At 40.5% G+C, this 18548-nt stretch overlaps 1 protein-coding gene across 1 annotated transcript; it reads left to right on the top strand.

Moving 5' to 3' along the window:
* Positions 1–5238: 5238 nt before the first annotated feature.
* LOC138368921 (uncharacterized transmembrane protein DDB_G0289901-like) lies at positions 5239–15196 on the top strand. The gene is made up of 4 exons (XM_069331643.1): positions 5239–5259; positions 5424–8340; positions 9017–9223; positions 15051–15196. The coding sequence occupies exons 1-4, from the start codon at positions 5239–5241 to the stop codon at positions 15194–15196; spliced, it is 3291 nt and encodes a 1096-aa protein (XP_069187744.1).
* Positions 15197–18548: the final 3352 nt, after the last annotated feature.

Genomic DNA, 18548 nt, shown 5'->3' with positions numbered 1-18548 from the left:
ACCAGATAAAGCTCTCCAAGGATGAGAGGACTCTCGTCTCCTTTCACCAGTCAGCCCGACAGATGTTGTGTTCATCATTCACTCACTAAAAACCAAAGCTGGGAACATTAGTGAAATACTATATATGACATACAGGAGTGCCGCCCATGCTCTTGCACCACCCATAGCTATGCTGTTCAACAAATCTCTAAAAAGTCATACCTTGCCTGATATCCTTAAAAAGCATGAGTAACGCCAGTTCATAAAGGATTCAATCCGGCACACATAAAAAATTACAGACCAATATCAAATCTACCTATGTTATCAAAATTATTAGAAAAAATTATTTACAAACAGCTCTACTCCTACCTCGTAAAATTCAACATACTAAGTCCCTGTTAGTTTGACTTCCGCTCCCAAAAGAGTACAAACGATGCAATTATTAGTCTGCTTGATATAATCTACTCAGGCTTTGACAAAAATGAGTTTCTGATTGGACTCTTCATTGATTTGGGAAAGGCCTTTGATACTGTTAACCATAACTATCTCTTATTTAAACTCCACCATAATGGAATCCTAGGCCTTGCTCAGATCTATGTTCGATCCTATCTTAGTAACAGACACCAATATGTAGTTATCAATGATATAACATCTCCCACTTTACCATTAACCGTAGGAGGGGCACAGGGCAGCATACTAGGACCACTCCTATTTCTTTTTTACATCAATGATCTGCCTAATGTCTCTTACATTCTTAAACCTATATTATTTGCTGACAATACTTCCCTCATCTACTCAGACCCCCAACCAACACCCAATAAATAATGTTGTAAATAATTAATTAAAAAAGTCCACTAATGGGTGTCAACCAACAAATTCACACTAAACATAAAAAGACCTAATACATCTTATTTGGAAGCAAATTAACAAATGCAATTCAGCTTCTGATAGACAATGTTAACATCATTAATAAAAATGATGGAAAGTTCCTTGGCCTTTACTGAGACTGAACTTCAGCACCCACATTAAACACATAACCAAGGGAGTCTCAAATACAGTTCTAAAATTACAGTATTCTAAAATCAGATATTATGTTCCAAACTCTGTTCTCCTCTCATTATACTACGCGCTAATCTATCCCTATCTTACATGTGGTATCTGTGCATGGAGTTCAACCACTGCCAACTACCTCAAGCCCATCATCACCCAGCAATAATCTGCAATGAGAACAATAACAAATTCTGCTTTCAGTCAACTCTCAGCCCTTCTGTTTAAATGCCTAAACATGCTGAACGTAAACTCACTCCACATATTCTCTTGTTTGTTCCATTTACATCTACAAAAACCTGTTCTTAAATGCAAACCTTGTTCAGAAACTCTCCCTGGACAGATGTAATAGAACCTATAATTACCACACCAGAAATAAATATCTCTTTGATATCTCCAGAGTCAAACTTAATCTGTGTAAACATTCTATGCAACTAAAGGAATCTAGTCCTGCCAGTTCTAATCCTGATCAGCCGGCGGCTGAGTGGATAGAACACTGGACGCGTGATCCTGTGGTCCCTGGTTCGATCCTGGGCGCCGGCGAGAAACAATGGGCAGAGTTTCTTTCACCCTGATGCTACTTTTACATAGCAGTAAATGACCTGGGAGTTAGTCAGCTGTCACGGGCTGCTTCCTGGGGGGTGAGATATTTATTTATGATTTTGGGTATGAGCCCCGAAATCATCTCAAGATAAGAAGATAGCCAATGAAACTCTCTCCTTTACGATGTGAAAAGCTGTCCAACTTTTCTCTTATTTTAAAATAAAACTAAAAATTATCTAATTTCATCTTCATAGTTTCGTGCCTAGTGCTTTTTAGTGCTAAGCCTAGTGCTTAATAGTTCTCCCAACTATTTTGATAAATTACAATATCATCCAAGTAAGCTTTACATTATGGTATGTCTTTTAACACTAAGTTCATAAGACGCTGGAAAGTTGCTGGGGCATTTCTCAGCCCAAAAGGCATTTCAATGAATTCATACAACCCATCTGCAGTTATAAATGCACTCATCTCCCGTGCTCATGGTGTTAAAGAAATTTTCCAGGTACCCTTTTGACAAATCTAGTTTGGTTACAAACTTGGTTTTACCAACATTGTCTATGTAATCATCTAATCTAGGTATTGGAAAATTATCATCTACAGTCATTACATTTAGCTTACGGTAGTCAATGATCAACCTCTGAGTTCCATCCTTCTTTGGAACCAAAATACAAGGACTACTTCACCAGCTGCTGCTAGGTCTCACCAATCCATTTTGAAGCATGTAGTCAACTTCTTTCCGGATGAGATTCAACTTTGCAGGGTTTACTATATGGGTGTGACTTGACTGGTTGGTTGTCTGTCATCTCGATGTCATGGTGAATGACTGTAGTCTGGGTGGGAATATTGCCAAAGATGTCTGCATGATTAGTTACCAACTACTCCAAGTTCTGCTTCTGCTCTGATGACAAATGTTCCACCAACTTCTGGATGTTTGACAACCACTCCCCATTGCTTAAATAAGGTACATGAGCATTAGGTACATTATCAAAATCACATTCCCCCATTATTCTCAACTATATGGGCTACACTTAGCACCTGGTTGGCATTAGTAGTTCCCTTCTGTGTTAGTTTCATTCTGTTCATATGCACCACCTTTTCCTTTCTCTCTTGAGATCAGGTGTCTGGATCACATAATTGGTGGGACTGAGTTCGTTTATCACTGTATATGGCCCTTGGAACCTATGCAACAATGTTGGTCCCTGTCGTTCCATTATTACCACTTCTTGCCTGAAAATGTCTTTGCTTTGTCTTTTTATCATATTGCCTTGAGCTTCCTTAAGATGAATCAAGGCTTTAGCCCTGTTTTTGTTTAATTTGTCTAGTAATTAATCAATATAATTTACCTGCACAACACATTTGGGACTTCCGACATCATGGCCAAAAATTTATGAGTTGGGTGAACAACCCAGAGACTCCTGATAAGTATCCGTGAGTGCCATGTACATCAGTAGAAGACCATCATTCCAGTCTCGGCCAGTTTCCATGCAACTGGTTCTCAGCATTTACGTAAGGGTTTGGTGCTTCCTTTCCTAAGTACCTTGGCTCTCCGGATGGTAAGTAGTGGATGTCTTATGGAGGATGCCAAACTCGCCACAAAACTGCTGAAAACCTTTGGAAGTGAGTTTGCACCATTATCTGTCTGCATTACTTTTGGTAAACCAAAAATACTAAAAAATTTCATTATGTGCCTTACTACCACTTTCGTTGTAGCATTTCTCACAGGGAATGCCTCAGGAAAACGTGTAGTCTGACACATCATGGTGATGATATACATATTACCACTCTTGGTTCTAGACAATGGGCCTACTACATCAACAATAATATGGGTAAAGGGTTCCTCGGCTATTACAATTGACTGTAAAGGAGCTTTTGGTATTACTTGGTTTAGTTTGCTGGTTTTTGCATATACAGAATATTCATTACAATACTGGATGACATCTTACTTTAATCCAAGCCAGGTAAAGTACTTGCTTTTTTTATTATATGTTTTTGCAATACCCTGATGACCGCCTATTGGTGAATCATGGGCTACACTTAGCACTTTTTCTCTATACCCCCTCGGTAGGACGACTTGATTAACTACCTCCCAAGTGTGTGACACAGGTGAGCTCCTAGGTCTCCACTTCCGCATCAACACCTCTTTAGTGTAGTAGTAAGTCATTGCCTGCGATTCTGCTTCTAGTTCAGTTACTGCCTTATTATGCAAGTCAGTCAACGTAGGATCAGTTCTTTGCTGATGAATAAAATTAGATTTTGATCTCAAGTCTGAAGAGCCAGATGTGGTAACTGGACTACACTCTCCCCTACCCCTTTTCCTAGGTGGTTTGGTGGAGGTGCTCCCCATCCTGTTCCCATCTGCTTCTTCCAACTTGGCCATAAAAGTGTCACAAAGATCCACTTCATTATTTGATTTGTTAACCTCTAATTTTGTCCCCTGACTTACATTATTGGGAGTTTGTGATATATGATTTTGACTGGGTCACGGCACATGCTGGGTACATTACCTCTTCCTCAGAATCTGTTCGTGCCCTAATCACCTCTGGCTTAGTTAGCATTATTGGGATGTCATCTCTTTTACCTCGATTACCAGCAAGATCATTCCCCACAATTAGATCAATGCCAGCAATCAATTTAGGACTAACACCTACTAAACTTTTGCCTTTAATAAAATCACGATCAAGGTTTACTTCCCTCAAGGGTACAATCTAGAAATCTCCAGTGATTCCCTGGATAATTATTACCTCCCCAGTCTCTGTAGACTGTATATATTGTCAAATACTCTCTAATAGTAAAGATTGTGAGACTCCTGTATCCCTCAATATTTTAACATCATGCCACAAACCATTTCCACACTGTAATTTCCCATTTGATATAATCTCTCCAAAATGATTTATAGCAAGTGTTTTTTTTATTATTTTTGCTCCACATTTGGTTTTCCTCCCCTCACACACTGTGAGTGCCATAGGCCTCTTTTTCTGGGTGAAGAAACCAACAATCTTTACAGCATGACCCTTCCTATGGCAATAGGAACACTGTTTCAATTCTGTGTGAGGTTTATTACAAGTGTGAGCCTTTTTGTGTTTCACATTACTCTCTTTACCACCTTGGTACATATAATAAAGTGTTTCCTTGTCATGCTGTTGGGTACATGTGGGACCCAAATCTGACGGAGTTTAGTGCTCGACCATATCCTTGTCTATTTGATTCAAATTTATTTTTAAAAGTTACTTTATGCATCAACTCATATTCATCTGCTAATTAGCCATCTCATAAATATCTCTGGGTAATTTATCTGTTAAATATAAAGCCACATTAGAAGGTATGCAAGATCAAAATTCTTTTACTAAGACTGCTAAGAGTAAATTTTTAAGAGTCCAGATCCCTAATCTTTTCAGCATCTAACTAATTATTAAGCATATTATATTTCCCTTGTGCAAATTCCAAAAACATTTGACATGGGTCTTGCCTCAGTTGTCTAAACTTTTGCCTAATAAGACTCAGGAACAAGTTGATAAGCAGTAAGGATGGCTGCTTTTACCTTGTTATAGTCAAAACTTTCACACAAAGGTATAGCTACATACATTCTCTGTGCTTTTCCCGCAACTGACCTTGAAGAATAGATACCCATTGTGTTTCAGGCCACTCCATACTCCGCGCCAACTTTTCGACATGAATGAAGAACTGGTCTTGGTCAGTCTCACAGAATAGAAGAAACTTGACATTTTTGTTTACCTTTAACTGCCCAGCTGATCCTTTATCAACACCACCAATGTTTTCTAATCTAATTCCCAATTCTGTTAGCCTAATCTCTAACTATTTTTTCTAAGCTTGCTCCACTTCTAACCTCTTCATAGCTAGTTCTTGAACTTGCTCTGCCTCTAGCCTCTTCTGAGCCTGCTCTGCCTCTGGAGTGTGGTGCCAACAACGGTGCAGCACGGGGTGCTCATGTCATGGAGTGTGGTGTCAACAACGGTACTGCACGGGGTGCTCGTGTCATGGAGTGCGGTGCCAACAACGGTGCAGCACGGGGTGCTCATGTCATGGAGTGTGGTGTCAACAACGGTACTGCACGGGGTGCTCGTGTCATGGAGTGCGGTGCCAACAACGGTGCAGCACGGGGTGCTCGTGTTATGGAGTGTGGTGCCAACAACGGTGCAGCACGGGGTGCTCGTGTTATGGAGTGTGGTGCCAACAACGGTGCTGCACGGGGTGCTCATGTCATGGAGTGTGGTGCCAACAACGGTGCTGCACGGGGTGCTCGTGTTATGGAGTGTGGTGCCAACAACGGTGCAGCACGGGGTGCTCGTGTCATGGAGTGTGGTGTCAACAACGGTGCAACACGGGGTGCTCGTGTTATGGAGTGTGGTGCCAACAACGGTGCAGCACGGGGTGCTCATGTCATGGAGTGTGGTGTCAACAACGGTGCAGCACGGGGTGCTCATGTCATGGAGTGTGGTGCCAACAACGGTGCAGCACGGGGTGCTCATGTCATGGAGTGTGGTGCCAACAACGGTGCTGCACGGGGTGCTCGTGTTATGGAGTGTGGTGCCAACAACGGTGCAGCACGGGGTGCTCGTGTCATGGAGTGTGGTGTCAACAACGGTGCAGCACGGGGTGCTCGTGTCAGGGAGTGTGGTGTCAACAACGGTGCAGCACGGGGTGCTCATGTCATGGAGTGTGGTGTCAACAACGGTGCAGCACGGGGTGCTCATGTCATGGAGTGTGGTGCCAACAACGGTGCTGCACGGGGTGCTCGTGTTATGGAGTGTGGTGCCAACAACGGTGCAGCACGGGGTGCTCGTGTCATGGAGTGTGGTGTCAACAACGGTGCAACACGGGGTGCTCGTGTTATGGAGTGTGGTGCCAACAACGGTGCTGCACGGGGTGCTCGTGTCATGGAGTGTGGTGCCAATAACGGTGCTGCACGGGGTGCTCGTGTTATGGAGTGCGGTGCCAACAACGGTGCTGCACGGGGTGCTCGTGTTATGGAGTGTGGTGCCAACAACGGTGCTGCACGGGGTGCTCGTGTTATGGAGTGTGGTGCCAACAACGGTGCAGCACGGGGTGCTCGTGTCATGGAGTGTGGTGTCAACAACGGTGCAGCACGGGGTGCTCGTGTCAGGGAGTGTGGTGTCAACAACGGTGCTGCACGGGGTGTTCGTGTCATGGAGTGTGGTGTCAACAACGGTGCAGCACGGGGTGCTCATGTCATGGAGTGTGGTGCCAACAACGGTGCTGCACGGGGTGCTCGTGTTATGGAGTGTGGTGCCAACAACGGTGCAGCACGGGGTGCTCGTGTCATGGAGTGTGGTGTCAACAACGGTGCAACACGGGGTGCTCGTGTTATGGAGTGTGGTGCCAACAACGGTGCTGCACGGGGTGCTCGTGTCATGGAGTGTGGTGCCAATAACGGTGCTGCACGGGGTGCTCGTGTTATGGAGTGCGGTGCCAACAACGGTGCTGCACGGGGTGCTCGTGTTATGGAGTGTGGTGCCAACAACGGTGCTGCACGGGGTGCTCGTGTTATGGAGTGTGGTGCCAACAACGGTGCTGCACGGGGTGCTCGTGTTATGGAGTGTGGTGCCAACAACGGTGCTGCACGGGATGCTCGTGTTATGGAGTGTGGTGCCAACAACGGTGCTGCACGGGGTGTTCGTGTCATGGAGTGTGGTGTCAACAACGGTGCTGCTCGGGGTGCTCGTGTCATGGAGTGTGGTGCCAACAACGGTGCTGCACGGGGTGCTCGTGTTATGGAGTGCGGTGCCAACAACGGTGCTGCACGGGGTGCTCGTGTTATGGAGTGTGGTGCCAACAACGGTGCAGCACGGGGTGCTCGTGTCATGGAGTGTGGTGTCAACAACGGTGCTGCACGGGGTGCTCGTGTCAGGGAGTGTGGTGTCAACAACGGTGCAGCACGGGGTGCTCATGTCATGGAGTGTGGTGCCAACAACGGTGCAGCACGGGGTGCTCGTGTTATGGAGTGTGGTGCCAACAACGGTGCTGCACGGGGTGCTCGTGTCATGGAGTGTGGTGTCAACAACGGTGCAGCACGGGGTGCTCGTGTCATGGAGTGTGGTGTCAACAACGGTGCAACACGGGGTGCTCGTGTTATGGAGTGTGGTGCCAACAACGGTGCTGCACGGGGTGCTCGTGTCATGGAGTGTGGTGCCAATAACGGTGCTGCACGGGGTGCTCGTGTTATGGAGTGCGGTGCCAACAACGGTGCTGCACGGGGTGCTCGTGTTATGGAGTGTGGTCCCAACAACGGTGCTGCACGGGGTGCTCGTGTTATGGAGTGTGGTGCCAACAACGGTGCTGCACGGGGTGCTCGTGTTATGGAGTGTGGTGTCAACAACGGTGCAGCACGGGGTGCTCGTGTTATGGAGTGTGGTGCCAACAACGGTGCTGCACGGGGTGCTCGTGTTATGGAGTGTGGTGTCAACAACGGTGCTGCACGGGGTGCTCGTGTCATGGAGTGTGGTGTCAACAACGGTGCTGCACGGGGTGCTCGTGTCATGGAGTGTGGTGCCAACAACGGTGCTGCACGGGGTGCTCGTGTTATGGAGTGTGGTGTCAACAACGGTGCAGCACGGGGTGCTCGTGTTATGGAGTGTGGTGCCAACAACGGTGCTGCACGGGGTGCTCGTGTTATGGAGTGTGGTGTCAACAACGGTGCTGCACGGGGTGCTCGTGTCATGGAGTGTGGTGTCAACAACGGTGCTGCACGGGGTGCTCGTGTCATGGAGTGTGGTGCCAACAACGGTGCTGCACGTGATTCTTATTTTTTCGTATATATTTTATTTTATTTATATACTAGATGGTACATTAGGTTTACGAGAGTACATAGCACTGATGTTTTTAAATTCTTGTAAAGCAACTAACACGCATAGCGGTCCGAGCAGGTGCTTATTCCATCAGATAAGTTTTAATAAGCAATTTGTAGCAAAATTTAAAACTTTTTATAGGTACATTGTAAGAAAATTAACCAAAGATTAGTAGGTATATTAAAGTCAAATATGAGGGTTATCAACAGGTACATTGTAGAATAATTTGAGGATTATTTAAAGGTATAATGTAGTAAAAAATGCGTTCAATTTAATAACCATGATATAAGGTTATAGCAATGATTATCATAGTAAAGCCGTATAGCTTGGGTACATATACTGGGGGATTGGGTAGCACTAGATAGAGTGCTCATATGAAAGGTTTAGCTCATTTATTAAAATGCTTAAAGGGGGCTAATTTAACTGTAAACTTACACAAATGTCCTTTTGCCGGAGCCAGTATTTGTTACTTAGGATATGAAGTAGCAATGGGAAGGTGTTACCACTCAAAAAATAAAATAAATAATATATATTAGAGTTTCCAGTGTTGACTAGCACGAAGGCGGTACAAAAATATCTAGAAATGTGTGCTTATTATAGGAAGTTCTGTAAAAAAATTGCAGCAATTGCAGCTCCTTTGACAAACTTGCTATGTAAAAATGTAAAGTTTAGATGGTCTCAGGAGTGTCAGGAAGCATTTACTAAATTAAAAGGAAAGTTGTCATCTGGTCCAGTGTTAGCTACTCCTGACTACTCTAAGCCATTCAAACTATATGCAGATGCTTCGGATTGGGGTGCTGGTTCTGTACTAATGCAAGAGGATGATGAGGGTATTAATCATCCAATACATTCTTTTTCTAAAAAGTTTACCAAATGTCAACAGAATTACTCCACTGCAGAGAAAGAGGCATTGTCATTTTTACTAGCTGTTAAAAAATTGACAATTATGTATCAGCCAATGCTGTTGAAATGTTTACTGACCACAATCCATTACCATTTATTCTTAGCATGAAGAATTCCAATCAGAGGATATTAAGGTGGTCTTTATTGTTGCAAGAATACAATCTGGTTTTCAAACATATTCAAAGAAAATAAAATATAGTAGCAGATGCACTTTCTAAATTGCCAAAACCTGGGGTGGCTTAGGGTTGTACTACTGCACAGAGCTGTATATATTATTGTGTATCTAATGTTTATTATATATTGTTTATTGTTTAACATTAGTATGAACTCTGAGGTGTTGAGCCTATGTGAAAATATGTGAAATTCATTTATGAATTACTCATTTTTTTCTCCACGGCTTAGAAGGTGTGTTACGAACATTACCTCCTTTGGAGATTAGTTTCAATTATAAATTGTTGGTGAACACAGTGGACAATATATATTGGAATAAATCTACAGCTGATATCAGGGAGGTCGTGAGTTGCCGGTAATACTCTGCCTAGCAAAGTAAGAGCAACTTCTCAGCTGGAGATTGTTAGGAAAATGTGTACCGGTATATGTGAGGGAAAAAATGGACTCAATCAAAAAGTATGCATGGTGAATATGGTAAATAAAGTCAATAAAGGATTTTGTTGGAAATGTAAAGAATAGAGTATTAAGGGGCGATGACTCAAGAGCTGTGGACCCCATTTTGTCTTGAGGGGAGGTGGATCGTTGACGACTAGGTCATGCTTACTGAGAGCTTTTCTCCGGCTGTACAGTCAGATAAGCTATCATTTGTTGACCAGACCACCCACTAGAAAGTGAAGGGACGACGACGTTTCAGTCCGTCCTGGACCATTCTCAAGTCGATTGTGATGATTGAAGGAGAAGGCAATAAATAGGCAGAAGAGAGGTGAGAAGAAAATCTTAGAAGAAGAGAAGGCAAGGCAAAGGTACGGAAGGTAAGGTGTAATAAAGGAGATAGTAAAAATGAGAAAACACTAACACAAGAAAAAAAAAACTGCAGAAGGCCCATTGGCCCATGCGAGGCAGCTCCTATTATACCATCCAATAGGAAGAGGATAGTAAAAGAAAAAAGAAGGGGGGAAATAGTAGGAATAAGCAAGAGATCGTAAGAGAAAACATTGGAAAGAAAAAGCAAGAAAAAATTAGAAGAAAAGGAAAGGGAAAGATAAATAAATGGAAGTGTAAGCGTATGTTACGTCACGTTTGTTAGAAAGTTTAGAGCATTTAAGTATATACTGTAAAAGGGAAAGCGCCTTAGTGTGGCGATCCAGAGAGGAAATGCTCACTGCATCCATGGCCCCTGCCCGCCATCTGAGGAGCTGGAGGAGCTGTTCAACTTGTGACAAGTAGCCTTGTTCCCTTCATGTAACCAATGTTGTAACCCTTTTTGTGTTATAACATTTTCAAATAAAGTTAGATATATATACACACATACCAAAAGAATAGGGGTGGTAGGAGAAGAAAATATCAAAGTGTTCAGTGAGGATCCACAAGGTGTTCTCTGAGTACTCTTTATTTTCTTCTCCGAGGCTATGGGTCCCTACACTTGCCCCAGTGGTGGTACCCCTTCTAAGTAAATATATATATATATATATATATATATATATATATATATATATATATATATATATATATATATATATATATATATATATATATATATATATATTATGCATTTGATGGTTACAAGATATACATGGGTTGATACAAAAATAATAATGCAAAAAGGTGCTTAAAGGTTATGGATCTCTTGAAAAACTCAACAATGGGAAACATTGATGAATGTCACAGACGGGTTCGATCATTGTTGCAAGTCAAACACTTCTTCGAATTCCTCTGAAGTTGGACTAGTGCCCAAGACGCAACAGGCATTTCCCCTCTGAATCGCAACACTGAGGCGCTGGAACAAGAAACTTTTTGCTCTCTGGTCATTTGTAGCGCTGATCAATTTGTCCCCCAATTCCTTCAGGAACTTCAATGCACATTTTCCCCACGAACCGAGGGTCTCCGAGCCGATCGGAACAAAGCTGTAGCAGTGTGCTAGACCTCTATATTTAATAATTTTCTGCGATTCCCTGAAAGAAGCAGCACCACCGCTTTCACGTGTATATATATATATATATATATATATATATATATATATATATATATATATATATATATATATATATATATATATATATATATATATATATATATTAATATATATAGGGATACCACCTCTGGTGCAAGTGTAGGGACGCATAGCCTCGGAGAAGAAAATAAAGAGTACTCAGAGAAAACCTTGTGGATCCTCACTGATATATATATATATATATATATATATATATATATATATATATATATATATATATATATATATATATATATATTTATATATATATATATATATATATATATATATATATATATATATATATATATATATATATATATATATATATATTAATAAAGTAAGATTAATAATTCTAACACGAATTTTCTTGATCTTTCTTATGTTTCTTTTCACTTGATGGTAATTGAAAATTCAATTCTCCAAAATTCATTTTTTATTTCTAGTCTGACGAGACAAGAAATAGTCTCTAATCTGTCCCCCGAACTCAAAGCGGCAGCTAAGAGCCTTCGTGAGAACAAGGAAATAGTTGTCAGGAGAGGTGACAAGTCGGCAATATACGTCATTCTTAAAAAAGACGCATATCTGGCGAAAATGAACCTCATACTCTCTGACCAAACTAAATTCCAAAGGGTAACGAAGGACACTACAGCCGAATTGAAGGCAAAGGTCAACAAATTGATCGAAACTGTGAATGCCAAGAAATCCGGACTCCACCTGCCAAAGATTATTGGGGAATGTAAACCTGGATATGCGTATGGAAATGTCAAGACACATAAGCCTGGAAACCCACTTCGGCCAATCATCAGCCAGATACCCACACCCACGTACAGACTGGCGAAATGACTCAACGGCTTGCTGACTCCTTATGTTCCTTGCGCCTTCAGCCTGAAGTCTCCAAAGGAATTTGTTGACTTATTGCAGGGAACACGGGCTCCAGGGATAAGAACCTCGTTGGACGTAGAATCACTGTTTACCAACATACCTGTGGATTAAACAATCGGGATGATATCAGACAGAGTGTATAGTGATCCGGCCTGTACTCCTCTTGACATACCAGAAAACATTCTAAGGAAACTACTCCAAGCTTGTACTAAAGAGGCACCCTTCTTGAGCCCAGATGGGCACATGTATAAGCAAGTAGATGGGGTCGCCATGGGTTCTCCCCTAGGTGTCCTGTTTGCAAGCTTCTACATGGGTACCGTCGAGCAAAAAGTCTTAGTCGACATGAACTTGAAACCGGCCATATACTGCAGGTATGTTGACAACATTTTTACACAGGTACCTGATGTCAGACATCTGCAGGAGCGGAAGGAGGCATTTGAGCAGAATTCTGTGTTGCGTTTCACTTACGAGTTGGAGAAGGATGGGAAGCTGCCCTTTCTAGATGTAACAGTCATGGAAAGGAGCGGAGGTTTCCACACTGCAGCCTACACTAAGGAAACAAACATAGGAATGTGCCTCAATGCCAACAGTGACTGCCTAGACAGGTACAAGAGGAGTGTTGTTAACGCTTATGTCGACCGTGATCTCAGCCACAGCTCAGGATGGAAGCAAGTCGACGGAGAACTCAGTAGGGTAAGGCAGGTCCTAGTCAACAACGGTTTCTCTAATGGTTTCGTTGAAGACATCATAACTAGGAAAGTGAAATGCCATGCAACCTCTGAAGAGACAACTAACACAACACCTATACCCCTATTAGACTATTTTACAGGAACTTCTTTTCCACAGCTCATAAAACAAAGGAAAGGGTCCTGAACGATATTGTTAATAGAAACGTTATCCCTACAGACAAAAATCAGAAGATACAACTGACGATTTACTATAAAACCCAAAAAACGGCCAGCCTCCTCATGAGAAACTCTCCAGACACAAAACAGAACGCTTTAAAAGAGACCAACGTCGTCTAAGCCTTCAAATGCCCTCTTGGGGACTGTAAGCCTCAAAAAACTCAGTATATAGGCAAGACAACAACATCTCTTTCCAGGCGATTAACGATGCACAAGCAACAGGGCTCCATTAAGGAACATATAATCTCTTCCCACAACCAAACCATCACCAGAGAAATCTTAGCAAACAACACAGAAATCATCGATAGATACAGTGATAGCAGGCGGCTTGACAACTGCAAGGCACTACACATCAAGAAGTCAACACCAGCTATCAACAGCCAATTAATGCACAACTATATTCTACCCACTTCAAGACTCCGCTCCAATATAGAAGCATCAAGAAATATGGGCCAATAGGCCCTCTGCAATTACTTCCATTCTTACCTTCAATACCCATTGTTTCGTGTTCTATCCTGTGTTGAAAGTTTTGTTCACCTCATCCAAAAACTGTTGTAACATATCACCTCACCCAAAATGCGGGTATAAAATGAAAAATGAAAGCTATTTAAATCATAGCATAAGTAAGAACTCTGTTTAGTGTTTGCAGGTAATAGTTGTGTGTGTGTGTAAACTTAAGTCTTTGAAAATGTAATAAGTTATTACGAAACGCGTTCAAGTGTCGCGTGAGACTAGAAATAAAAAATGAATTTTGGAGAATTGATTTTTCAATTACCATCAACAGTGAAAAGAGACATAAGAAAGACCGAGAAAATTCGTGTTAGAATTAATAATCTTACTTTTTCGGTCATATTTAATAATATATGTCTACAGGAAAGACTGCTACCAAAATATACTAATATATATATATATATATATATATATATATATATATATATATATGTATATATATATATATATATATATATATATATATATATATATATATATATATATATATATATATATATATATATATATATATATATATATATAAGTCAAACTTAGAACAGATATCGAAGGATAGGCACTGCAACATTCCACATTGTTTCAAATTATTTAGATTATATGATGTTACTAACAAAATGACTGGAGAAATGAGTAAATACACTGTATATTTAGAAAGTCATAAATGCAAGAACTGTATACAACTACACCGTCCAAAATTTCCTATGTGGGGACAAGCACATTGCAGTGTCTCCATTGTGCCCTAAAAGGAAAGAAGTAAAGAAATTTAGACACAAAATCACACATGGATATCAAGAGGGGACGACGTTTTGGTCTGTCCTTGGCCATTATCAAGTTGTGTATAAAGTAATAGACAAGGTCAAACAAGCTTCAGCAAACAGCTTAATACAAGCTGATTGCAACATGCAATCAGCAGCGTTCCCAAACCTGCTTGGTCAAAGTAATGACCCAAAGCAGATATCACAACATCATTCTTACCAACAACAGCCCAATTACTGGTCTACAACAACTAATTCTAACGACCATCCATTTCTCTGCACTTGGTTGACTTGACTCTTTCTCGGTGTGTGAATGCTGCCATATCCAAGTATAGTATAGTTCCATGCTAATTGTGTCATTTTTCCACGGGCGCACTGTGATTCCATTTGGTCGACCAGCAATACGAACAGAGTTACGGTTCAATAGATTACGAGGAATTCTGTCTGTTGGACACTGGGCAGAGGCAAAGCTCTTCTTAATGATGTCATTGACTTCATCGAGTTGTGAGTGCCAACCACCTGATTGTCTTCAGTGCAGGCCATGCACTCCGTATTCGTCTGCATCTGTCACGCCGCAATAACACCTATGAACAGGATGAATTGGGCAGCAAGTCGGAGAGCGACTGCAAATTGAAGCTGCTGTGGATCAAGACGTGTGAAGCCATGTGTGAAGAAGAGCCATGATGCAATAACATCATGGTCATATTTGCCGAAAGGTTTTACAAAGTTTGTGTATATTACATCAGCCTTTTGCCTGTCTTCCATGACATCTAAGGCCATTTTATGGCGATCTAGCAATTGTGAGAGGCAGGAGTGCCCTGTTCTGAACCCATTTTGTCCGTGGTTGTGTAGATGTTACTTAAGTTCGCTTTTTAAAATCAACAAAAGTCTACATGTACCTAATTCATAATAGAAATCTGAAAAAAACACTCCCTCAGCACAAAACTCGGCCTTCACGCACAGGTTCCACCGTCCATGGTCCCCTTTGTTGATTGTATATTACCTGCAAAACACTGAGACATGCTTCCCCATTGAAATTTTATGAGGAAACATGATTTTTGCTCGGTATTGTCCAGCTTTTATCATGATTAAGCCACGTCTTCACCAGCACCACAACTGTTAATTTAACTTAATTAATCTCTACACTACACTTATATTTTCTTATATTAATCAATCGTGCAAATAATCATACATGCGTGGATTAATTTACTGCGAACTGACAGGTCAAATGTTTGTATATTCGACGTCAAATAAAATATTTATATCATATCAACGGTGTCAGACAATTGTGGCAGTAATTGAGTTCCTTTCTTAACATCTAGTATTTAGATACTGTCGGAAAACCCGACACCATTTACAAATATTCAATCCAATAGGCATATAATATTGTTGCTGGGTTGAAAAAATAAATTCACTCATAAAATACAGTAGTGGAATTTTCCGTCAAGAGAAACGGGATATTATTGCTAATTATCGTTATTAATTTCACCAGCTAATTCTGTTGGGAAAATTCTTAATACAGCAGTCTTTGAACTATAAACATCATAAAAACATTTCACTTAAATCAACTTAATTATTAGTACCCTAATAGAGTAAATGTGACCTTTCTACTACCTCTTGACATCTGGACAAGAGAGCCAGGGGCCAGATTCACGAAGGTACTTACGAAGGTTTTTCTTCTTAGCTACAAATGTTTTCCTTCTTAGCGCCTTCGTGGCGGCTACGTCGGTATTCAGGTAGCTACACTAAGAAGAAAAATCTTCGTAAGTTTGGTCCGTGATCTAAGTGTGCTGTCGACCACTCGTAGCTTTACGTAAACTGGATATAACTCAATTTTTCTCTACAACATAACATTGGGATCCATTTTAAGATTTTGGAACATAAACAAAAGATTATAGCAATTGAATCTCGTGAAGAGGAGTCCTTCGTGTTAGTTATATATGCATTCTCTGCTTGAAACTTTGAGTAAATATGTCTTTTATGATATTAGAATTAGTTTTATAATAACAAGATATTATACCAGTAGTTATTAAATAAATAAACACTGGTGAACATGAAATATGTGAGAAGGTGATGAGACCTGCCTGATGGGATCATTTACTATCACCAAATGCCCCTGTTCACCTAGTAGTATGGGTGTACCTTAGCTATACATACCCATTTCTAATTTATTTAGTTTGGTTTAATTTGAAATTAAATCTGGGTGAGACATAAAATAAAAAAATGCTGCACAAATGATGTTAGGTAAGGAGAAAGGTAAAAATGTCCAAAATTTTATTCATTGAATACTAAAAGCTATAATTATGACTATATGGACTATTAAAAAAGAGAGGGAAGTAGGGGTCCAAGATCTCTTCCTGTTACACAACTTGGGTGTGGAACAAATAATTATCAAAAGAAGGCACCATGCTGGGAAAGCTATGTAGCAGTAAGGCATTGAGGTGAGGCAGCTACTTATTTGAGAAATGCTTATTTTATTTACTTTATAAGCTGAGGCAGCTTATTTTATTTCAGGAATACTCAGCTGATTCCTCTACATTTAGCATGGAACAAGTTTGTGTCCAAGACCTCTTCCTGTTACACAATTTGGCTGTGTGTAACCAAACTAGAAGTGCTCTACAAATCAAGGATCCCAGAATGTGGAATGACCTTCCGAATCATGTCAAAGGCTGTACCTCTCTCAACCAGTTTAAGAGTAAAACCAAGTACTACCTAATTAACTCCGTGTAACCTACCTTACCTCTTAAATGTAACCCATGTCTTGCTATTTTTTTTAAACAATGCTGTTTGTTCACCAATGAGTACAATTGCTTATTTCTGCTGTTAACCCTTTTTTTTATTTTTTATTCCTTCTTTCAACACAATTTATACCTAATTCCGATTACTATTAAGTTTTAGTCTAAGTGTTTTTTCCCCCCACACCTTGCCCGAAATGCTATGAGTATTAGTGGCTTTAGGTAGTGTATGTACTAGCTCTGTCTATAAATCCAACATTATGTTTGTAAATCAACTGTATGTACTTTTCCTGAATAAAATGTATTTATTATTTATTTTTTAATCAGTAAGTATTAAAAGAAGGCACCAAGCTGGGAAGGCTATGTAGCACCATTGTGTGTATCAATAAACCAAATTTTTGTTTAACAAATAATGCACCTGTATGGTAAAACAAATCCTGTCAGCTGTAAAAATATTGATGCAGTTATTTAAATGAAAAATATAATGAAAGAAATATTACTGGTTTATTTTTATCCTATCTTTTTGTACTGTACAGTATATCCAAGGAAGTGAAAAATTGAGACATAATGCACAATTTAATGAATGATTAAAAAATGATTAGCATGGATTAGCAGTTCAAAAGAAATATGACTATTTCATATCAACATGAGATCTTAATGATCCATGGTTAAGATGATTTAATAAGGATGATACAGTATTTGTAATAATACAAACTATAATATAAAATCTTCATTACTGATTTTTTGTATTAATTAGATTAGGTATACACAGCAATGTGCAGCTATCCTATTCTATATAGAATAGGATAGCTGTAATATTCTAGAATAGTAATATTCTATATTACACAGAGTAGATAAAAACTAGCTATAAGTTTATCTAATACTCCCATCTCACAGGATAGTTAGACATACATGGAATCAAGGTAGAAAATACCAGCCTCAAAACAAAAAACAAGTCAACTCTGACTAAACAACTCTTCACAGTTTTCACAAGAGGTAAGCCCTGAATTATGGAAACATTATATTATAATTACTCTAACCAGTTTCCACAAGACTCCTCTCAAACAATGTATTTTTTAACATGTTTAGGTATACACAGCAATGTGTTGCTTCCCTATTCTGTATGAAGGACCACACAGTGTATATCAAAAACCAGCTACAAGCTCATCCAACGTCCTCACCTCACAGGACGCCCAGTCATACATGGAATCAGGAGAGAACAAAATACTTAAGGCTGATCTATTAGCCTCCACTGACAAAATCTGGGTGCAGCACAAGAATATCTTCCAATATTCCTCAGT

This window comes from Procambarus clarkii, chromosome 26, assembly GCF_040958095.1.
Source record: "Procambarus clarkii isolate CNS0578487 chromosome 26, FALCON_Pclarkii_2.0, whole genome shotgun sequence".
In the NCBI taxonomy this organism is placed as follows: domain Eukaryota; kingdom Metazoa; phylum Arthropoda; class Malacostraca; order Decapoda; family Cambaridae; genus Procambarus; species Procambarus clarkii.
The sequence above is the reverse complement of the archived record's forward strand: the minus strand, read 5'-3'. Positions and strand labels throughout refer to the sequence as shown.

Excerpts from the sequence above, each read along its gene's own strand:
- LOC138368921 (XM_069331643.1), top strand. The coding sequence starts at position 5,239 with ATGAATGAAGAACTGGTCTTG. Across the intron at positions 5,260-5,423 it reads TGAATGAAGAACTGGTCTTG|CTAGTTCTTGAACTTGCTCT; the intron begins GTCAGTCTCACA and ends ACCTCTTCATAG. Across the intron at positions 9,224-15,050 it reads AATGCAAGAGGATGATGAGG|GCCATGCACTCCGTATTCGT; the intron begins GTATTAATCATC and ends TCTTCAGTGCAG.